This window comes from Acanthochromis polyacanthus, chromosome 18, assembly GCF_021347895.1.
Source record: "Acanthochromis polyacanthus isolate Apoly-LR-REF ecotype Palm Island chromosome 18, KAUST_Apoly_ChrSc, whole genome shotgun sequence".
In the NCBI taxonomy this organism is placed as follows: Eukaryota; Metazoa; Chordata; class Actinopteri; family Pomacentridae; genus Acanthochromis; species Acanthochromis polyacanthus.
The window spans coordinates 6,292,875-6,308,967 of NC_067130.1; the positions used below are offsets into that span (position 1 = coordinate 6,292,875).

General features: G+C 41.4%; 2 protein-coding genes across 5 annotated transcripts in view; one reads left to right on the forward strand and one right to left on the reverse strand.

Moving 5' to 3' along the window:
* The first annotated feature begins 83 nt into the window (after window positions 1–83).
* gdnfa (glial cell derived neurotrophic factor a) lies at window positions 84–9,918 on the forward strand. Of its 2 annotated transcripts, none has more exons than XM_051938684.1 (3): window positions 84–3,676; window positions 3,846–4,076; window positions 6,945–9,918. In XM_051938684.1, the coding sequence occupies exons 1-3, from the start codon at window positions 3,667–3,669 to the stop codon at window positions 7,502–7,504; spliced, it is 801 nt and encodes a 266-aa protein (XP_051794644.1). In that variant the 5' UTR covers window positions 84–3,666; the 3' UTR covers window positions 7,505–9,918. The 2 variants fall into 2 exon arrangements, with proteins under 2 accessions (XP_051794644.1, XP_022050343.1); XM_022194651.2 differs by having other exon boundaries at window positions 85–2,968.
* Window positions 9,919–11,076: 1,158 nt separating this feature from the next.
* Window positions 11,077–16,093, reverse strand: part of LOC110951541 (WD repeat-containing protein 70) — a 45,687-nt gene continuing 40,670 nt past the window's right edge. For 2 of the 3 annotated variants that reach the window (XM_022194650.2, XM_022194649.2), the window contains exons 17-18: window positions 14,019–14,181; window positions 12,401–13,106 (exon numbers count right to left, since the gene is read on the reverse strand). In XM_022194650.2, the coding sequence (XP_022050342.2) occupies window positions 13,019–13,106; window positions 14,019–14,181 (251 nt within the window). In that variant the 3' untranslated portion in view covers window positions 12,401–13,018. Of the gene's footprint in view, window positions 11,646–12,400; window positions 13,107–14,018; window positions 14,182–16,093 lie in introns of those variants that run through there. The other variant, XR_007937623.1, reaches the window with a different exon arrangement.

Here is a 16,093-nt window from a genome sequence, read left to right on the forward strand (position 1 = left end):
AATGGAATTGAAGTAATTTTCCAGGTACGATATCTACAGTAATGTTACTATAGATTAACTATTACATTTATAAAGTGCAAGTGAATACAGTAAATGCAGAAAAATGTTGTATGTAGCCATTATATAGGGTCCTAAAGATAGATCAAGAACATGTAATAAATCTTATATTAACTGAATATTATCAGTTCTATAAGGAGATATGTCGTATGTAATTGTGAGTAAATTTGGCACCACATGTAGTTGTCTGGATTTCTCAGCTCCTCCTTCACCAAACTGCTCCTGGTGAACTTTAAATAACCTTGAAGAACAGCACACATTTCTGAACACGCTGCTCTCAAACGACTCGGGCTTTTATTTTAATATACCGAATGCCAGTTCGCATCAAACTCAAGCATTTAGGCTTATTTATTTAAGAAATGATTTTTTTTCTCATTCGCTCTCTTGAAGAAATTCCTGCTTTATTCTTGGAGCCTTTAGGTTATCCGAGCATGCACTGACAGGGAAACATCACCAAGTGGGGCATTTTCAGAACAGTTTCACATTCGTATTGCACTGAAAACAAACTGATTCATATTCAGTTTCAAATGAAGAAAATAGTTGAGTGGTTATAGTGATGTACATATCAGAAGAAAAGGGTAGCTTCAGTCAGTTTGGGAAACTTAAAAATGTATTTTTTTTTGATTATCTGGAACTCTTATGAATCATATTGTCCTTTAAAGTAGAAGCTTATTAAGCTATATTGAGAAGATCATGTGCATAAAAACATCTGTGTTACAAGAAATTAGCTATAAAGTACAATAAATGGTATAGATAGAAACATTCCAGAAGGATACAGAGACGGATTCTGCTCAAGGTTTCTTCCCGTTAAAAGAGTTTTTTCTCGCCACTATCGCCTTAGGGCTTGCTCTGGGGGTTCAGGCTTATGGGTTCTGTAAAGCATCTTAAGACGATTTGAACTGTAATTGGTGCTAAATAAAAAAACGAATTGAATACAGTCTTTTAGCATTTAGATATATGATGAGTGCCACCAGTAAATCTATACTGAGACAAGAAACTTACCACTGCATAAAAACATTTAATTTCAGGGACATGAGGCATAGCTTTGAGCGAAGTTAACATAAAGTTACAAGTGATTTGAATTCAGAAGGTCGTATCACGACAAACGAACCATTAGCAGCTGTCACCGACTACAATGAAACCATGTGAGAACATGACAGGGAGGAATCCATACAATGAGGACTTGGCTCGGCACCATGCAGATACTTTAGGAATGGGCAGGGCGCACAGAAATGCTTGAAAGACAACATGTATCAACAAGAAGTTTCAGATCATGAGCAAACAAATATGAGCCTTAATGCCTCTGAGTAACAGACAAGTCATCCTGGATTTAAAATGTCAGAGCTGGGATTTCCATCCTTTTATTGAACAGCCATCTTTAGCAGCTTTTCGCCTGTTAAATTAAAACCAGAACGCTTCTTGGAAAAGCAAGTGTTTAGCTGTAGTTGGAATCAGGCTCTTTTGGCACAAAGTGGCCTTAATTCTTAGAGGACTGGGTAGCTTGTGGAATTCAGTTTGACAGGAGATGAAAGGAGAGTGGAGCTTGTAAATCATGAAGGGAGATGGACAGGCTTTCTCGGGTGCCACATCTTAGCAAATGCAGACTCTGGCTTTTGTGGTGTTTGCTGCAGGCTCACCGTGAGGAGAAAGCGCTTATTGAATGACCACATGCTCCAAGGTGTGTATTAATTACACTTCTATGTGATAAGTTTGGAGCGGGATGAATTTCACATGCCTGCATGGGCGAACATAAGCCATCAAAGTGTCCACTGTTCCCTCAAAGCTCCTCTTGCGTATTTACAAATAGGTTCTAGTAAATAGCAAGTGAGCTGGGACCCCTGCATTTGAGATGTGTGTAGCCATGAGACGGAACTTGACACCGAGGGCGCACAGAGCGCGGAGATCAGGTTAGAAACATGCATCGCAACAGAACATCTCCAAATCGCATTCCGCATACTGAAATCTAATCCGAGGACATCAGGATGTGTGACATAATCCCCAAGACATCTGAAAACTGCGCTCCTCCAAACAGGGCTCCAGGGGTGGTTTGGAGAGATATGCGGACCTCTGTTCCTCACTGTTTGCTCTTGCAGGGATCTATAAAAGAGGGGCGGACACCAACTGCCCCCAAACGTCAGAGCGCACTTAACTATAAATCTCTCCAAACTGCTCGCTGCGCCCGGTGCGGTGTTATGCGCAAACATCTGTCCTGCTTCAGTCCAATATGAGGACAACGCGTGTGGAGACCCCCTCGAGCTACACAGACACTATCTGACACGGAAAAAATGGAGAATAAACACCCCCATCTGTGTTGTTTTTGTTTACCACGACAAGATTAGTGTAAAAAAATGTTGGCGGTTTTGATTTTTTTAACGCAGTTTTGGATATAAGAGCGCTTTAAGTGTTTTATCAAGAGGCACGCAAGGCGTTCTTGCGCTCTGGAAAGCAAATATTGAACACCTTATGCGCCCTGCTTACGTGCTGGAGGGGCTGATGTCTTCATTGGACTCCTTTCTGTCGGAGATGGTGGATCTCTCTCGGATTTCCAACGTGGAAACGTAGCATCCAATTAATCAGCGACTGCAACTGTACCCCCGTAAGGCGCAGTGGCACTTGGTCCGCTCTCTTCTACACCTACCTTTGGACTCCAAAGTGTGCAGAGAGACGCATGGTTTGGCTGGTGCGCCGGATCGGAATATGAAAAACACACCTAGTGCCAGTATTTCAGCCTTTTTTCTATTTGGACACAAACTGAATTTGAACTCGCTTTCGTGAAATTTTCACGTTCGGGTTGTTTGAAATGATTCATGCCGCTGAATCAGCTGGGAACACTAAATGAGTGGCGTTTTCTGTTTGGATTTTACCACCAACAGCCCAAGCGAGTTTCAGGTCTGCATGGGCCATATTTGAGGTAAGTGAAGCTTTAAATTTTACTATGATTTCAGGGTGTTTAAATAAGTACTGCCCTGGCTTCTGATTATCTGTGCGCAACGGGACATACAAGCGTCACTTTGGCGTTTCTGTTCAAATCGAAATGCAACTTATGCATTTGTAAGGACAGTTGTTAGGACTTTTGCATAGCATGTTTCAGCCCAGTATTTATCCATGCTTGGCTGTTTAGGTTCACTGCAGACTCAACATGCCATTAGACAGAGTCACGTAAGCTTTGGGGATCGCCATCTGGCCAAGTCACACCATTATTTAGGCTATCGGTGCCAAAACGCTTTGGTGCGTGCTTTAACCAATGCATTTTTGTGTGAGGCGCACCCTCTGTGCCTCATTATAAAGTAGCAAGAGCTTCATCACAACAACGTGAATGTATCATCTTCTAACCCCAATACATCTGAACATCCGTAGAGAATGTAAAATAGAAAACAGCACTTTTACGCACAAATTTACGCATTTTTTTGTATGATTCGTCCCATACTTTGTTTCTATATTCCGCGGATGTTTTTGTTATTATTAGTAATAAATAGGGCATTTCTTAAATTGTCTTTCTTATAGTCATTATTTTCTGGTGAGTTTAATCAGATATTCATTTTTACAGCACACACCAGACAAAGTGAAGATCAAAGCTCCTTGACATGATGACACAGTTATTAATACAGAATGAGTCAGGGTAGGTCTGGCCACAACACTGTTTCAAGCACTTTGCTGACTTCATTACAAACTAGTTGGCGGACATTCTGGGTGTGTGTAGACTTGTGTGTGTGTCTGTGTGTGTTTCTAATCACTTTGTTTTGCCCCTGATTTCAAATAAACTATCTCCTTTTTTCTTATTTTTGCAGCTTTCTTCATAGGAACTGAGTCTAAGATGAAGTTATGGGATGTTTTGGCCACGTGTTTGTTCCTCCTGAGCTCTGTTGCTACACGGCCTCTCTACCAAAACACTCAGCCAGCCAAGAGGACTTACTTCCCCAGCAGCTACACTGATTCTGTGTCCCTGTCTGTGGAGGACGAAGAGCCATTGTTCCAGCGCCAAGACCACAACCTGCAGGAGATCTCCATGGAGGATCAGTGTAAGGCACACGGCATGCTTTTTAAAACTTCATTTGTGGTGTGAAGTCACTGTGGAGGGTCACTTCATACACATTATATGTCAGACAAAATGCTGCACAGTTGGTTTGATGGCAAGGCAGTTTCTTTACTAACTATACTTGAGGAACAGCACGTAAATCCAGTGAGCTGAGTCAGCATTGACAAGTCCTATATTGATAAGGCAGGCTATCACAGATCTTAATGTGTGTTTTATTGCTCCTTTCGGTTACATCATGCTGGTGTCAAAACAAACCAGCAGCATGTAAAAGCGTACAAGCAGCTCCGATCCCACTCTGAAGTCACGCTTCACATTTCCCCGTCCCCCTTTGTTTATGCTCACCTCTGCCTCCCTGCGACTTAGGGACCCGTGACCTTTACCCATCTGCCAAAACTCAGAAATCATGGCGTGTTTTAGAGGGAGGCACCGTGAACCAGGTCGCAGGAATTTTTCGAAGGAGAGACGAGACAACACCGGAAAGTTTGAAGCACCGAGCGAGAGTTGTATGTTTATGTTCATTTTAACAGCGACAGTGGGCAGGAATTTCATTTGTTTGGATCAATGTGACACTGTATCATCTTCACACAGAGGTAAACGCAGCCAAGAACTAGATAAGGAATGGAACATTTGGACAAGTGTTTGTCCCACCACCTCATATTCTGTTTGGACCGCGGTGACATCACTGATCTGCGGGGTAACCTAAGACTATTAACTTTGCGCAAACAGAGTAAACAACACTGTATCTCCAAGAGGAAACGGGACTTTTGGTTTGTGCGTAATGTCAAAGAAGAAAGAAGTTTTCGTTTTCATTTTAGATTGAGAATCTGCAGACACCAACTGAGTAAGGAGATATCCTAAAGCTCAGGAAACAAACATCAAAAGAAAATCAGTGATTGGTGATTTTTCTTCAGAGTCTGCTAAATTAGAGTTTAAGTTGCACCATGAATTGCTCCATTTGCTGCCACCGGTGTAGTCTTTCGGCAGGTGTACACTGTACCCACCCCGGGTGTCAGCTGACATACAATAGGAGGTGTCTAAATCAAAGGGTAGGTGTGTTTAAACAGATTGGCTCAAGCTCACCTGATACGCGAGCGGCGGCTCAATCAGCTGTGGAGCGCAGGCGGATCGGGTGGCCGGCGCTCTGCTAGACGAACAAGTAAAAGAGGAGAGACAGGTGACACTGCAGTGTAAAGGCTGCGTTAACCACAACGCCACCCACCAGATATCATATCCGCTGCTCTGGCTTCTCGATGCACGCACAGCCTGACAACACACATCCACACACAGACTCCCACAGGTAATCTAGTTAAAATAAGACTAATTGATTCATTTCACAAGGTTATGTCTCCGTGATCCTCATAGATGTTTCATTGTTGTCAGCGTTCAGGTAGGAGAGACTTTACTCCATAATCGAGTCAACATGTAACACAGGAGGGTTCAAGACTTTGAGTCAGTCCTCATCATCCTCGCAGCAGATGGTGGAGAGCTGTGCTGCTGCATGTTTTGAGTTTGAAGAAGCCTACAATCTGCTTCATCAAACTGACTCAAAGCATATGATTTCCTTTTGTTCGGCCTTTGAAGTCTAGGTGTTCTAAAATTACATCCATCAAAGATTTAAATGAGTCTTCTTGGTGTTGAATTGGTCTCTGCCTACTGTCTCAACACGGACAGTTCCTGTGTGAAAGCTTGACGGCTTAACTTAAGCCGGATATTTAACCTTCAACACCTCAGTCTCATGTGATAGGAACCCGATGAAGGCAGCAGGCTGGTTGTCTTATTTATCCAAGATCAGCCCTACATTTTTTTCCTTCTTTTCTGACTAACACAAATATCAAAATTAAATCGACAACACCCTCTGACCTTCAGCCTCCAACTCATCCTCCAACAGCCATCTCAACAGGAGTTAAAGCAGGGCACCTGCATATGAACAACTTTAGACTGCCTTCTTCATTCCTCTGCCAAAGACTAATCTATACCATTTCTGAGCTGCACATTTCTCAGAATTTATGAGCATTGTCTGTGTTTGTTTTGGAGATTTTACCATGGATATCTGAGCTGACCATCAGCACCAATGTACATCATTCTTTTCAGCAAAAATGACACCTAAGTCTGCATTTAGTTTATTAAATTGAGCTGGCAGTGGAGCATTTATTCAGTTCTGCAAATTACATACATATGGTTTTTTAGAAATTTGTGTGTCTATGGGAATAGTTTGACATTTTGGGAAAAAATGTAATTGCCCCTCATGTAGAGAATTACATGAGAATACGGATCCGTTCACATATATTTGTTAAATGGAAGGCTACTGCCAGCTACCGCTTATCTTAACTCAGTTTGATTTAGTATGAAGACTGAAAGCAGTCTGAGCAGTTTCTAGCCAAACAAAAGAAACTGCAGGAAGTTTCTGTGTCTGGGAAGAAAAAATCTGGCACAAAATGGTCAATTTTATTCTTGTTTTTTGCATAGATTAAAGAAACAAGTTTTATCAGATGTAGTTTGTGATCTTTGGAGAAGTCAGCAGGCTTCATGTACATGAGATTGTCACATTCTAAAATGATGAGATTTTGCACAGCATCATAAAGATGTCAAATTTAAATGTGTTCTTTTGCTGAATTCCTGCTTGTGTAATGTTTTCACACCCGTCATGTACTATCACTGTGCTTGATTTGTTTCTTTTCCCACAGGAGTAGTTAAAGTTTTATCTTATCTGCTCATGCAGTCTTTCAAAACACGAAATAATTAATCGCAATGTTGCAGATAACTGTCAAGCTGTTTAATATCCATGACTGTGTAGAAATTATTACTTTAAATCCGAATTAATCAGTAAATCTGTTCCTTCTGTGCTTCCCAGATGACACTGCAGGTCCTTATCCAGAGCAGTACGATGACGTGATGGATTTTATCGAGGCTACCATTGGCAGACTCCGGAGATCTTCAGAACCCAGCGGGGGCTCCAGGGGACGGAAGGAGCAGAGACAAAGAGGAGCAGCAAACACAGGAGGCTCGAGAGGCGGAGGGAGAGGACATGGAGACAGGAGGCGAGGTCGAGGCCGAGGGGGAAGCCGAGGCGGTAAAGGAGGCCGAGGTGAGAAAGGGAGGGAGAGGATATCGGTGCAGAGTCGAGGCTGCTTGCTAAAGGAAGTCCATCTCAATGTGACGGATTTGGGGTTGGGCTACCAGACTAAAGAGGAGCTGATCTTCCGGTACTGTAGCGGCCCCTGCATCGAGGCGGAGACCAACTACGACAAGATCCTGAACAACCTCACACACAACAAAAAGCTGGACAAGGACACGCCCTCTCGCACCTGCTGTCGACCGATCGCATTCGATGATGACTTGTCCTTTTTGGACGACAACGTGGTGTATCACACGCTGAAGAAGCATTCTGCTAGGAAGTGTGGCTGTGTCTGAGGAAGTCACTTGAACGTGACAAAATAACGGCATCAGCGAACTAAGGATCACCTTTACAAGCTGGTGCTGCAAAGGGAGGGATTACTGTTGGACAAGTGTATGCGAGGTCAAACAGGGATTGCATCGTCCCTTAGTGTCAGTAGTCATCAGAGGAGATACAGGTGAGTATACTGAGACCACCTGAAAGACACTGGAACAGCCGTTCACAAGCAACCTGTACATTTAACTTTGACAGTCCGTACTCAGTCCTCTAGATCCCGTTACCAGTATTTGACTGTTCAGACACATGCAAAAATGTATCAGGTGTGCACCTATTTGCAGAAGATTAAATGCTGTTACACTTCCAGATTTGCTAATTGTGCTGTCTAAAAAGGCAAGAGTGAAGAAAAACTAGAAGACTTAATTTCCCAGGAACATCAGTTTTCCATAACTGGCTCTTAAAGACTCCAGATGAATCCACAGATTTGAAGAGATCATTCTGTTGCAGTCTAAGTCACATCCACTGCATAGCCTGGATGTTGACATTCAGAGTCAAGGAACCACTCCAGAGTGCAGCAAAGACTTTTTGGTGCAACGCATCTACATAAAATCCAATCATATATATACATACATAGTATATATAGATACGTGTGTGTAAGAGGTATATTTATTAAGATGGAATTAACTTATTGTTATTTATTTCAATCCATTTTACGCAAGAAATTGTCATTTTTCTTATTTATTTAAAAGCTTTGTATGTCCTGGATGGTGCCAAAGTGGAGCATTTTCTCATGCAAAAGCTCACAAGGTGACCCAGAACTGCTAAACACACTTTATTAACGCTTCTTCATGCCACTTAGATTCCAGCGTTTCTCATTTCATGCATCTAAATGATCATCATTAGCTATCAAGTTCAGGAAGGACAGACAGAGAGGAAGAGGAGGGGACCAATAGAAGATATTTGATAGGGTTGATGTGTTGTTTTGAAGCATTTAGAGGGACGGCAGTAGTTCACCTCATTCTGACAAACGTGACCACGCAAAGACAAGAGGGGAAACTTCAGCTCTCTCCTCACAGCACCCAGTTATAGACTCCTGTTCAACTCATCCCTTCATTGATGCTCTATGTTTACAAGGAAATAAATAACTCTTTGCTGCTGTTTATTTTCAAAGCAATTTTTACATTCATAATCCAGGACAGATTTAAACAGAAGCCATAACATCTATAAAATTTAAAATCAACATGAGAGTGGTGGTCTCACAAGGATCTGTACGTGCCTTTGAGGATCCATCCTTTAGGTGAAAGTACAGAAGCTGCTAGAATACCTGCCTATCAGCGCACGTCATCCGAAACCTCACTCTGGCCTTGCACCAAGTCTGAGCAAAGGCTTTGCAGCGGTTACTGTCCCAATAGGCTTTAAAGTTCATGGGACTGCCTGTGTCTCTGTCTGAACTCTGACAGACAGGTCTTATTCCCTCAAAGGGGATTTGAAAGTGATCCTCTAACACGAGTCTTAACCAAATATCCCTGCTGGCAAAGGCAGTTTAAGGAAAATCTAGCTACTGTAGTGGCAGTCATTGTGCAACTGATGTAAATATCTCAAGACTAGACGTTTTGACAAAAGAGCATGTTTTGGAATTACCGAGCGAAGGCAAAGTGTTGGCTCGACATGCTTTCTACATGTAATGACTTGTTCAGTCAAATTTATTCCCAAACTACGGCGGAAATACACATGCAGCAAAACAGGAGGCTCTTCAAAAAGCACGTCGCTGTGCCCTGCAAAGGGGGTCGTTTTAAGTGGAACAAAGAGAGCCCTCGTGTAGGTCTTGATGTTAGCATGGATTAGGGACCAAGGTATCTGTGCCCACCCAGCAGCAAGCAAGCCAGCTTTACTGTGTAATCCCCCTGCACAGAACAAATCCACTGCATCAAGCTGAATTTAGGCCAAACACTACACAGAGAGGAAAAAAAAACTCTTAGCTTTTATCACAGCATACCTCATCAATTGGATCATCTTCCCCTTTTAACAACTGATTCGTGCATAAGCCTTTCCAGATGAGATTGTGCAGTTAGGAGACTTCCCAGAAGTCTCAGAGCGCCTCGATACTCGTCGATACCATACGTTAACGTGTGTAAACTGTGACCACCCGCCCTCTCATCGTCACGACTGTTCTGCTCAACTGTTCATTAGTTCTTTGGATCTGGTGCAAAGGTAAACGAGCAATAGGTAAAGATACTAAGGAATCCTCAGTGTTAATATTAGAAGAAAGGATTGCATTTGTTGTCACTCCGTTAACACCTCTGTGAAAAGAAATAACTGTCACGTCGTCTCACTTGTTTTGTGTTACAGAACCAAAGCTCTCGGCAAACTTTATTTTTGTACAATATTCATTTTATAACTTTTTACAGAATTAAACTTGTTTCTATTAAATGAACACGTCTCCTGGTGTCGTGCCATGTACAATAATCCAACCGGTGCCAGATGGGGCTAATTTGCTGGGATGTGTTTACACAAGCATCATGTAAAATTGCAGATGAAAATTTGGGTTAAATGGAGAATCGCGAGGATGGTTTGAGAGATGGCCTCCGCAGTGTGGCGTCCCCTTCTGTTCTGCATTCTTGAACGGGAGCCCGGGGGTCGTACAGTAAACAAAAGCCAGCAGTAAAGCGCCACTAAGTTGTAAATCATGGCGCTCAAGAATGTTTCCACTGTGCAAAGAAGATATGTAAATGCTGATGAGACAATGGCAGAGGTACAGACAGTGAGTCATGACACAGTGTGCAGCTGAGGTACTACATGACTTGTTTTCATGTCTCCTGGAAAAAGTCCAGGTCTCGTCTTGTTGTAATAGCAACTCCCACATCTTTATAATTTATTTTTAAAGTCTGTCGGGCTTCAGAATACTGACCAACAAAGTAACATAGCATTTAAGCATTTCTTTCTGACAAGAAGCCAAGTCCCTTCACTGCTGAGGCCAAAAAACTGAATATATAAGAGGTGTTTGGCTGCGCAAAGCCGACCTGCCAAAACAATTTGTTTTCGTCCTCATTTGTGTGACTCAAAGGATTAAGTGTGGCGATATTTTGTATTTTTCATGTTGTCAGCAAATCCCATAAGTCCAACACCAACAATGATCTGATCTCCCCTAACAGTATTATCTGTGCAGCCAAAGCCTGATATATAGTAGCTTATTTGTTTGTGTCACGTCCATCGTGTCCAAAACCACATCAGGGAACCACATTTTTTCATTAGCTGACATGTGGAAACCTCAGACACACCATCCTCCTCTTATTGTCAATGCTCACAGTTTCGTCAAATCTGCAGGTGAAGATAGTTCAACGAAAAATCTACCATTTTCTCTGAGTTTTAACATTTGCTATAAACTAAGTTTTGCTGTTCTGAGGACATTTTTTTTTAGTCTATATTTTATTTTTTGACAGTTGATACCAATGAGTTTGTGACAGAGCTAAGAAAGTTGAAAAATAGCGATTGAAATTTTGATTAATTTTGTTACTTTCATGAGACATGTCAGGCTGACAGTAAGAAACATACCAAGTACATTACCTAGAATGACTCCAACCTAGGCCTGAAATCTTCAAATTCGGTTTATTCTGGCCGAGTCGTATGTAACTTTATCTTGCATGGATACAGGGGGAATAAAAATTTTGCTAGTTGTTGAGGTAGAAAGATGCTCCAATGAAAACTGAATGCAACAAGGTCTCTGGTGTTGAGTTTTTCAAGCTGTAACTCATTTTTTAGTGCTTGGAGCAGCACTAAAACCATCAATCACTGGCTTTACATAGAGGGCATAGCTAGATAGATAGATGACAGTAGAAGAACTATAAGTCAGAGAATGCTTCTTTGTAATTTGAGTGAACTGAGCCTTTAATAGGTCTGAATTTAAATGCCTCTACCTGAGGGCCATGCTTTCAGCTCCATGCAGAGCTTCTCTTTCTCTGTGCTCAACTGTCCCACTTTAATCAAACTGCAATCAGTCCTCACCTCCTGCTGCTGGCTGACGACTCTTCTCTTGAAGGGTTTGACGTCAGCTTCTCCCCGTGAAGCCAATCTACTCTTTAATACATCACTCCCTGATTCACTGCTTCCATATCTCTTCTGCTGGTATGTCTCTGTCTCACCTTCCTTTTACAGCCACTGCACCTTTGCCAGGACACAGAGACATTTAATTCTTAGTGTTTCGCTTGGTGGAGAAAGATTACTCAGACACCAGCAACTGAAACTTTTCATGCCTTTGAAACACAATGAAGCATCAGAAATTACTGAGCAACTGGTGGGAAAACAGCAAATTTGTCATCATGCTGGTACAATTCTACATTTCTACACAGGACTTGAAAAACACAGAGCGCTCACACTAGCATATTGTTGTTGGCAGAAGATGCACTCCAATTAGATGTACACAATACAGAACACAAACATGGCCTTCGTTAAATCTGTGTACTGTGGTTTTCTCTGTCAGTTTACGTTTTTTAGACACTGCTCAGGTCATTTGAGGGATTTCTAAAGAAAATGGCAATTTATTTGTTTACAAAGACAAGAAAAGGGTGTGACAGAAACCACCAGAGTTGAACCATGGTGCAAATTAAATTTGTCCAAACTTCATTTTTCTGACTTTGATATGTGGTTGAATACTGCAGGAAAAGCTCATATCGGGACCTTGATATTATTAAGATCGTTTAAATTGACCATTTTTGAAAATTGCTACATTCGCAGTAACATGTAATTGAATACTTCAAAAGGTAGCTTGTAAAAACAGCAGCATTAAGTGGGACTGAGTGTACTGTCTGAGTATCTTCAGGTTTGAGCTCACAAAAAAGGTATTTGGCAGAAGTTTTCCTTTGATCAGCTGCGAGAACAGATCTGTCACTCCACTTCACTTTGGATAAAATACATCACTATTTGACAAGAGAATACAAATTCTTTTATTTAGGTTTTGAGGTGGAACACAGGAAAAAATACTAAATTATCAGATGATTGAATGGAGCTTTGCATATCACAACCCCTAAAAAGTAGAGCTTTGAAAACTGTCGAGCCTTTAAAAAACATTCCAAAGTGAAACTGGCTGAAATTTTTGTTCTTCTTTGTGATTTACTTTATATAAACTGGCAAAGTGTTCTTCATGGTGATGAACAGCTCCAGACCACAAAATCTGGAGCCGATTTATGAGGCATTAGCAAACTCTGGAGATGTAGGGTGAGAGGAGGATGGAAATGATGAAAATAAAGTCCATACAATCATGAGTGACATAAAAAGCCAAGTTTTTCCAGTGGTTTATGAATTGCAATAAGAGGAACATAAACCTGTATAAAATTATATTATGCTTGTACAGTGAAAATTCCATTTAGATTTATGTGCTTCCCCCTTAACACAGACGCACGCACATAAATGCTTAATAACATCACGGGTGGTAAGACAATTTAGCAATTTAGCTGCTGTTCCTAAACAGAGTTTTTGACAGTACCTCTGTGTTCTAGCCCACCCTGTCTGCTGTCCTGTATAAAACGAGCTGCTGTCTATCAGATCTTGCGTTTCTTCCACTCCGGTTCCTTGTCGGCTTCCTCATCCTCCTCTGATTCCTCCGCAAACACAGGCTCTGGCTGGGTCCTACAGGGATTCACAAAAAGGAGCAATGATTTAACTGTTTGTTCAGACAACTTCAGAGCAAAAACAATACACTGTATGACAAAGAAAATATCTCGATGACAGCTGTGAAGCAATGAATTAAGTTAGATTTTATCATCTCGGCACTTCAAACAACTTATTTCTTCATTTGAGAGCAAGTGAGGCTTAATGAAGCTCGGCTGAAAAGGTTTAAGAGCTCCATGGAACAGAAGACTGCACAGGAACTAAGATTATTAATATATACACATATGTATGAAGTTTCTTATGACCCTCTTCTGTACTTAAAGACCCTTTAACAAACACGAGCTTAGTGTATAAATGATGTGATGTGTGGCATTGCTTCACACTGCATACTCCCAATAAATAAACATTAAAGAATCCAATAAATTCCAATCTAAAGCTGCTTTTCATAAGGCTGCTGCTGCTCTCCTAGAACTAATTGGATGCTTAAGGTAATTTCAGGCCAACAAAGAGGGCTGTAACAATGACAACTATTAGCGCACTGTCTGAGAAAACACTCCACGTGATTTACCTACCGTATTGCTAGTATACTATATTTAACCAAAGACTGTTTGCCTGCAGTATGCGAAACACAGTGTTTGATTTGGCTCACAGCTTTGTTCCACGCTTACATAGCTGTCTGAGTCTGATAGTGATCTAAATCTGTCCGTTAGTCTCCTCTCTGCAGTTTGAAGTGTGTACCTGTAAAATTGCACAGCTTTTTAAACATTTATTTGTCACGCCGGTAGGAAGAAACCCAAGCACCTTCACAATACCATAATTAGCAATGCTCATCTTACACTGGTTGCTAATGACGGTGAGCCGAGAAATGAGAGAGGCTGCTTGACAGAAACAGTCAGATGGACACAACGTGTGAATGATTAATTCTCTTACTGTGTGTACGCCGGGGCAACCCAGTAAGGGTTTTCTGACGCTTCCTTGGCGTGGCGTAGGATGGCCTCTCGTGGGTTACTGTCATCTGTTTTATCTAATGCAATGTTCTTCACAATGAATGAAGACAGAGTTCCACCGTGAGCTGCCACTCTGCCTCCTCGGCCTGTCAGAACACAAGATCACTGGATTAGACGTAGCTCAGACTTATAGATATGAAAAAAAAAACATCACATGCATCCTCTCGAAGCGTCATGATTAAATGCATTAAGGTAACATGTAAATATCACATAGTAAAGACTAAACCTGTGTTTGACTAGTGGAGGGCAATCCAGCTTAGCACTCTGCTATAGGCTAGTTTTGGTGCCAAATGACCTCATCATCTGTTACTGTGTCTGCAGACGGTGACATGACCTGGCATCAAAGACGGGCATACAGCAGATGTAGGGTTGTAGTATGTGTGTCGTTTTACTAGTTTTACTCTAAGCCGCAGTTAGCAGGCCAGCTAGCTGCCACATTCTGTAATCCAGGATTTTGATGAATATTTTTTGATAGCTGCATCTCAGAAATGTATCAAAACATTGATATGCACACATTTATATTTGTGGTATTTATTCATCCTTATTAAAATGTAATGCTAGAGCATTTGTGACTTATTTCAATGGGAATCCTGCAGAACAAAACATGATTTAAACATAACCGACAAGGGTTGAAATGAAGGGTTTACTCGTTTATCCTCTAACTATGCCACTGACATGAACTAAAACTATTTTGCACTTTGCACAAACATTCCATTCTGTTTCCAGCAGCTTTCTTTTATTATCAGATTACGAGTTTTCACTGCTTTTGCCTCCATTCTATACAAACACGCACACTGAATTCTCAGTTGCTCCAGAAAAGCCATCCATAAAAGCTCTGCTCTCTGCTGCAGTCGCAGTACTTCTGTGCTGTTGGCTGGATTTGACGGCACTTAATGGAACTTCTGGGAGAAAAAAACTTCCTGCTTTCCAGAGAGGACATCTTAAAAGATCAAGGATGGGATACGCACACATGCACATATACTTAAAACGCGCAGGGATTTCCTGCTGTAGTTGAGCAGTGGAGTTGTTTGGGGATTGAGAGGCACCTCTTTCCACTGCTTGTAAGCATCCAGCCAACCACCAAACATTACCTTACACTTATATGAAGTCAGTTTTCACACAAGATAAACAATATAAAGACTGTCTGTAATCTGAAAAACCACCGACCTGCCATCAAGAAGTCAAACTTATTTTCATGAAATGGACCTACATTTTGATTTGCAGACTTTTCAACTTATTTTCGTCCTCTCAGAAAAGGTTTTTATACTTGCCTGCAAGCATAGGAACTTTAGAATTTCAAATTCTGCTGAGTTCTGTGTAAGAGAACTTCAGAATGTCAGGTGTAACCTATGCTATTTTTAGGTAGATCTGCTGTAAATGGTTTTAAATTTCTTATTCATTAAAATTCGCCATAATTCTTCGTTTTGTAGCTATTTCTTGCTCCACAGTTTCACATCTAAACCTGTTTCTTCAATCTAAAGAGGGGGGGAAAGCTGCTCTGTGGACCTATTACATTGTTTCAAGTATATAGCACTAAAGGATTAAGTGAAAAAACAGTGAAAGTGAAGAAACATAACAAAACATGGCAGCAATGAGCCAGCTGGAATACACTGATGCAGGAAGTGTTGTCTGGCACTTTGGCTTACTGGAACAAAGTTCAAAGCTCGATCCATTGGCTGTGCATAGGTGTAACCTTTGTGGAAGAGTGTGTTAATATAAACTGTAAAAGTCAAAACATACCGAGCATGGATTCAAGAAAAGCTCACGTTGCATCATTATGTCCCAGCCGTTAAAAAATATGAGGCAACAGCAGGCTACAGAGAATCTTAGAGAGGCCAAGTGGGACCAGTGCTGTTTGAGTTCGACATCGGCTGGATTGCATAACAATGACCACATCAACTACTCTGGATTTTGCACATCTGCTTCATACAAAATCATGCATTCATTCAGTTACGATCCGGATTTATAATATACTCCAGCTGTAGCCAAACCTCATTA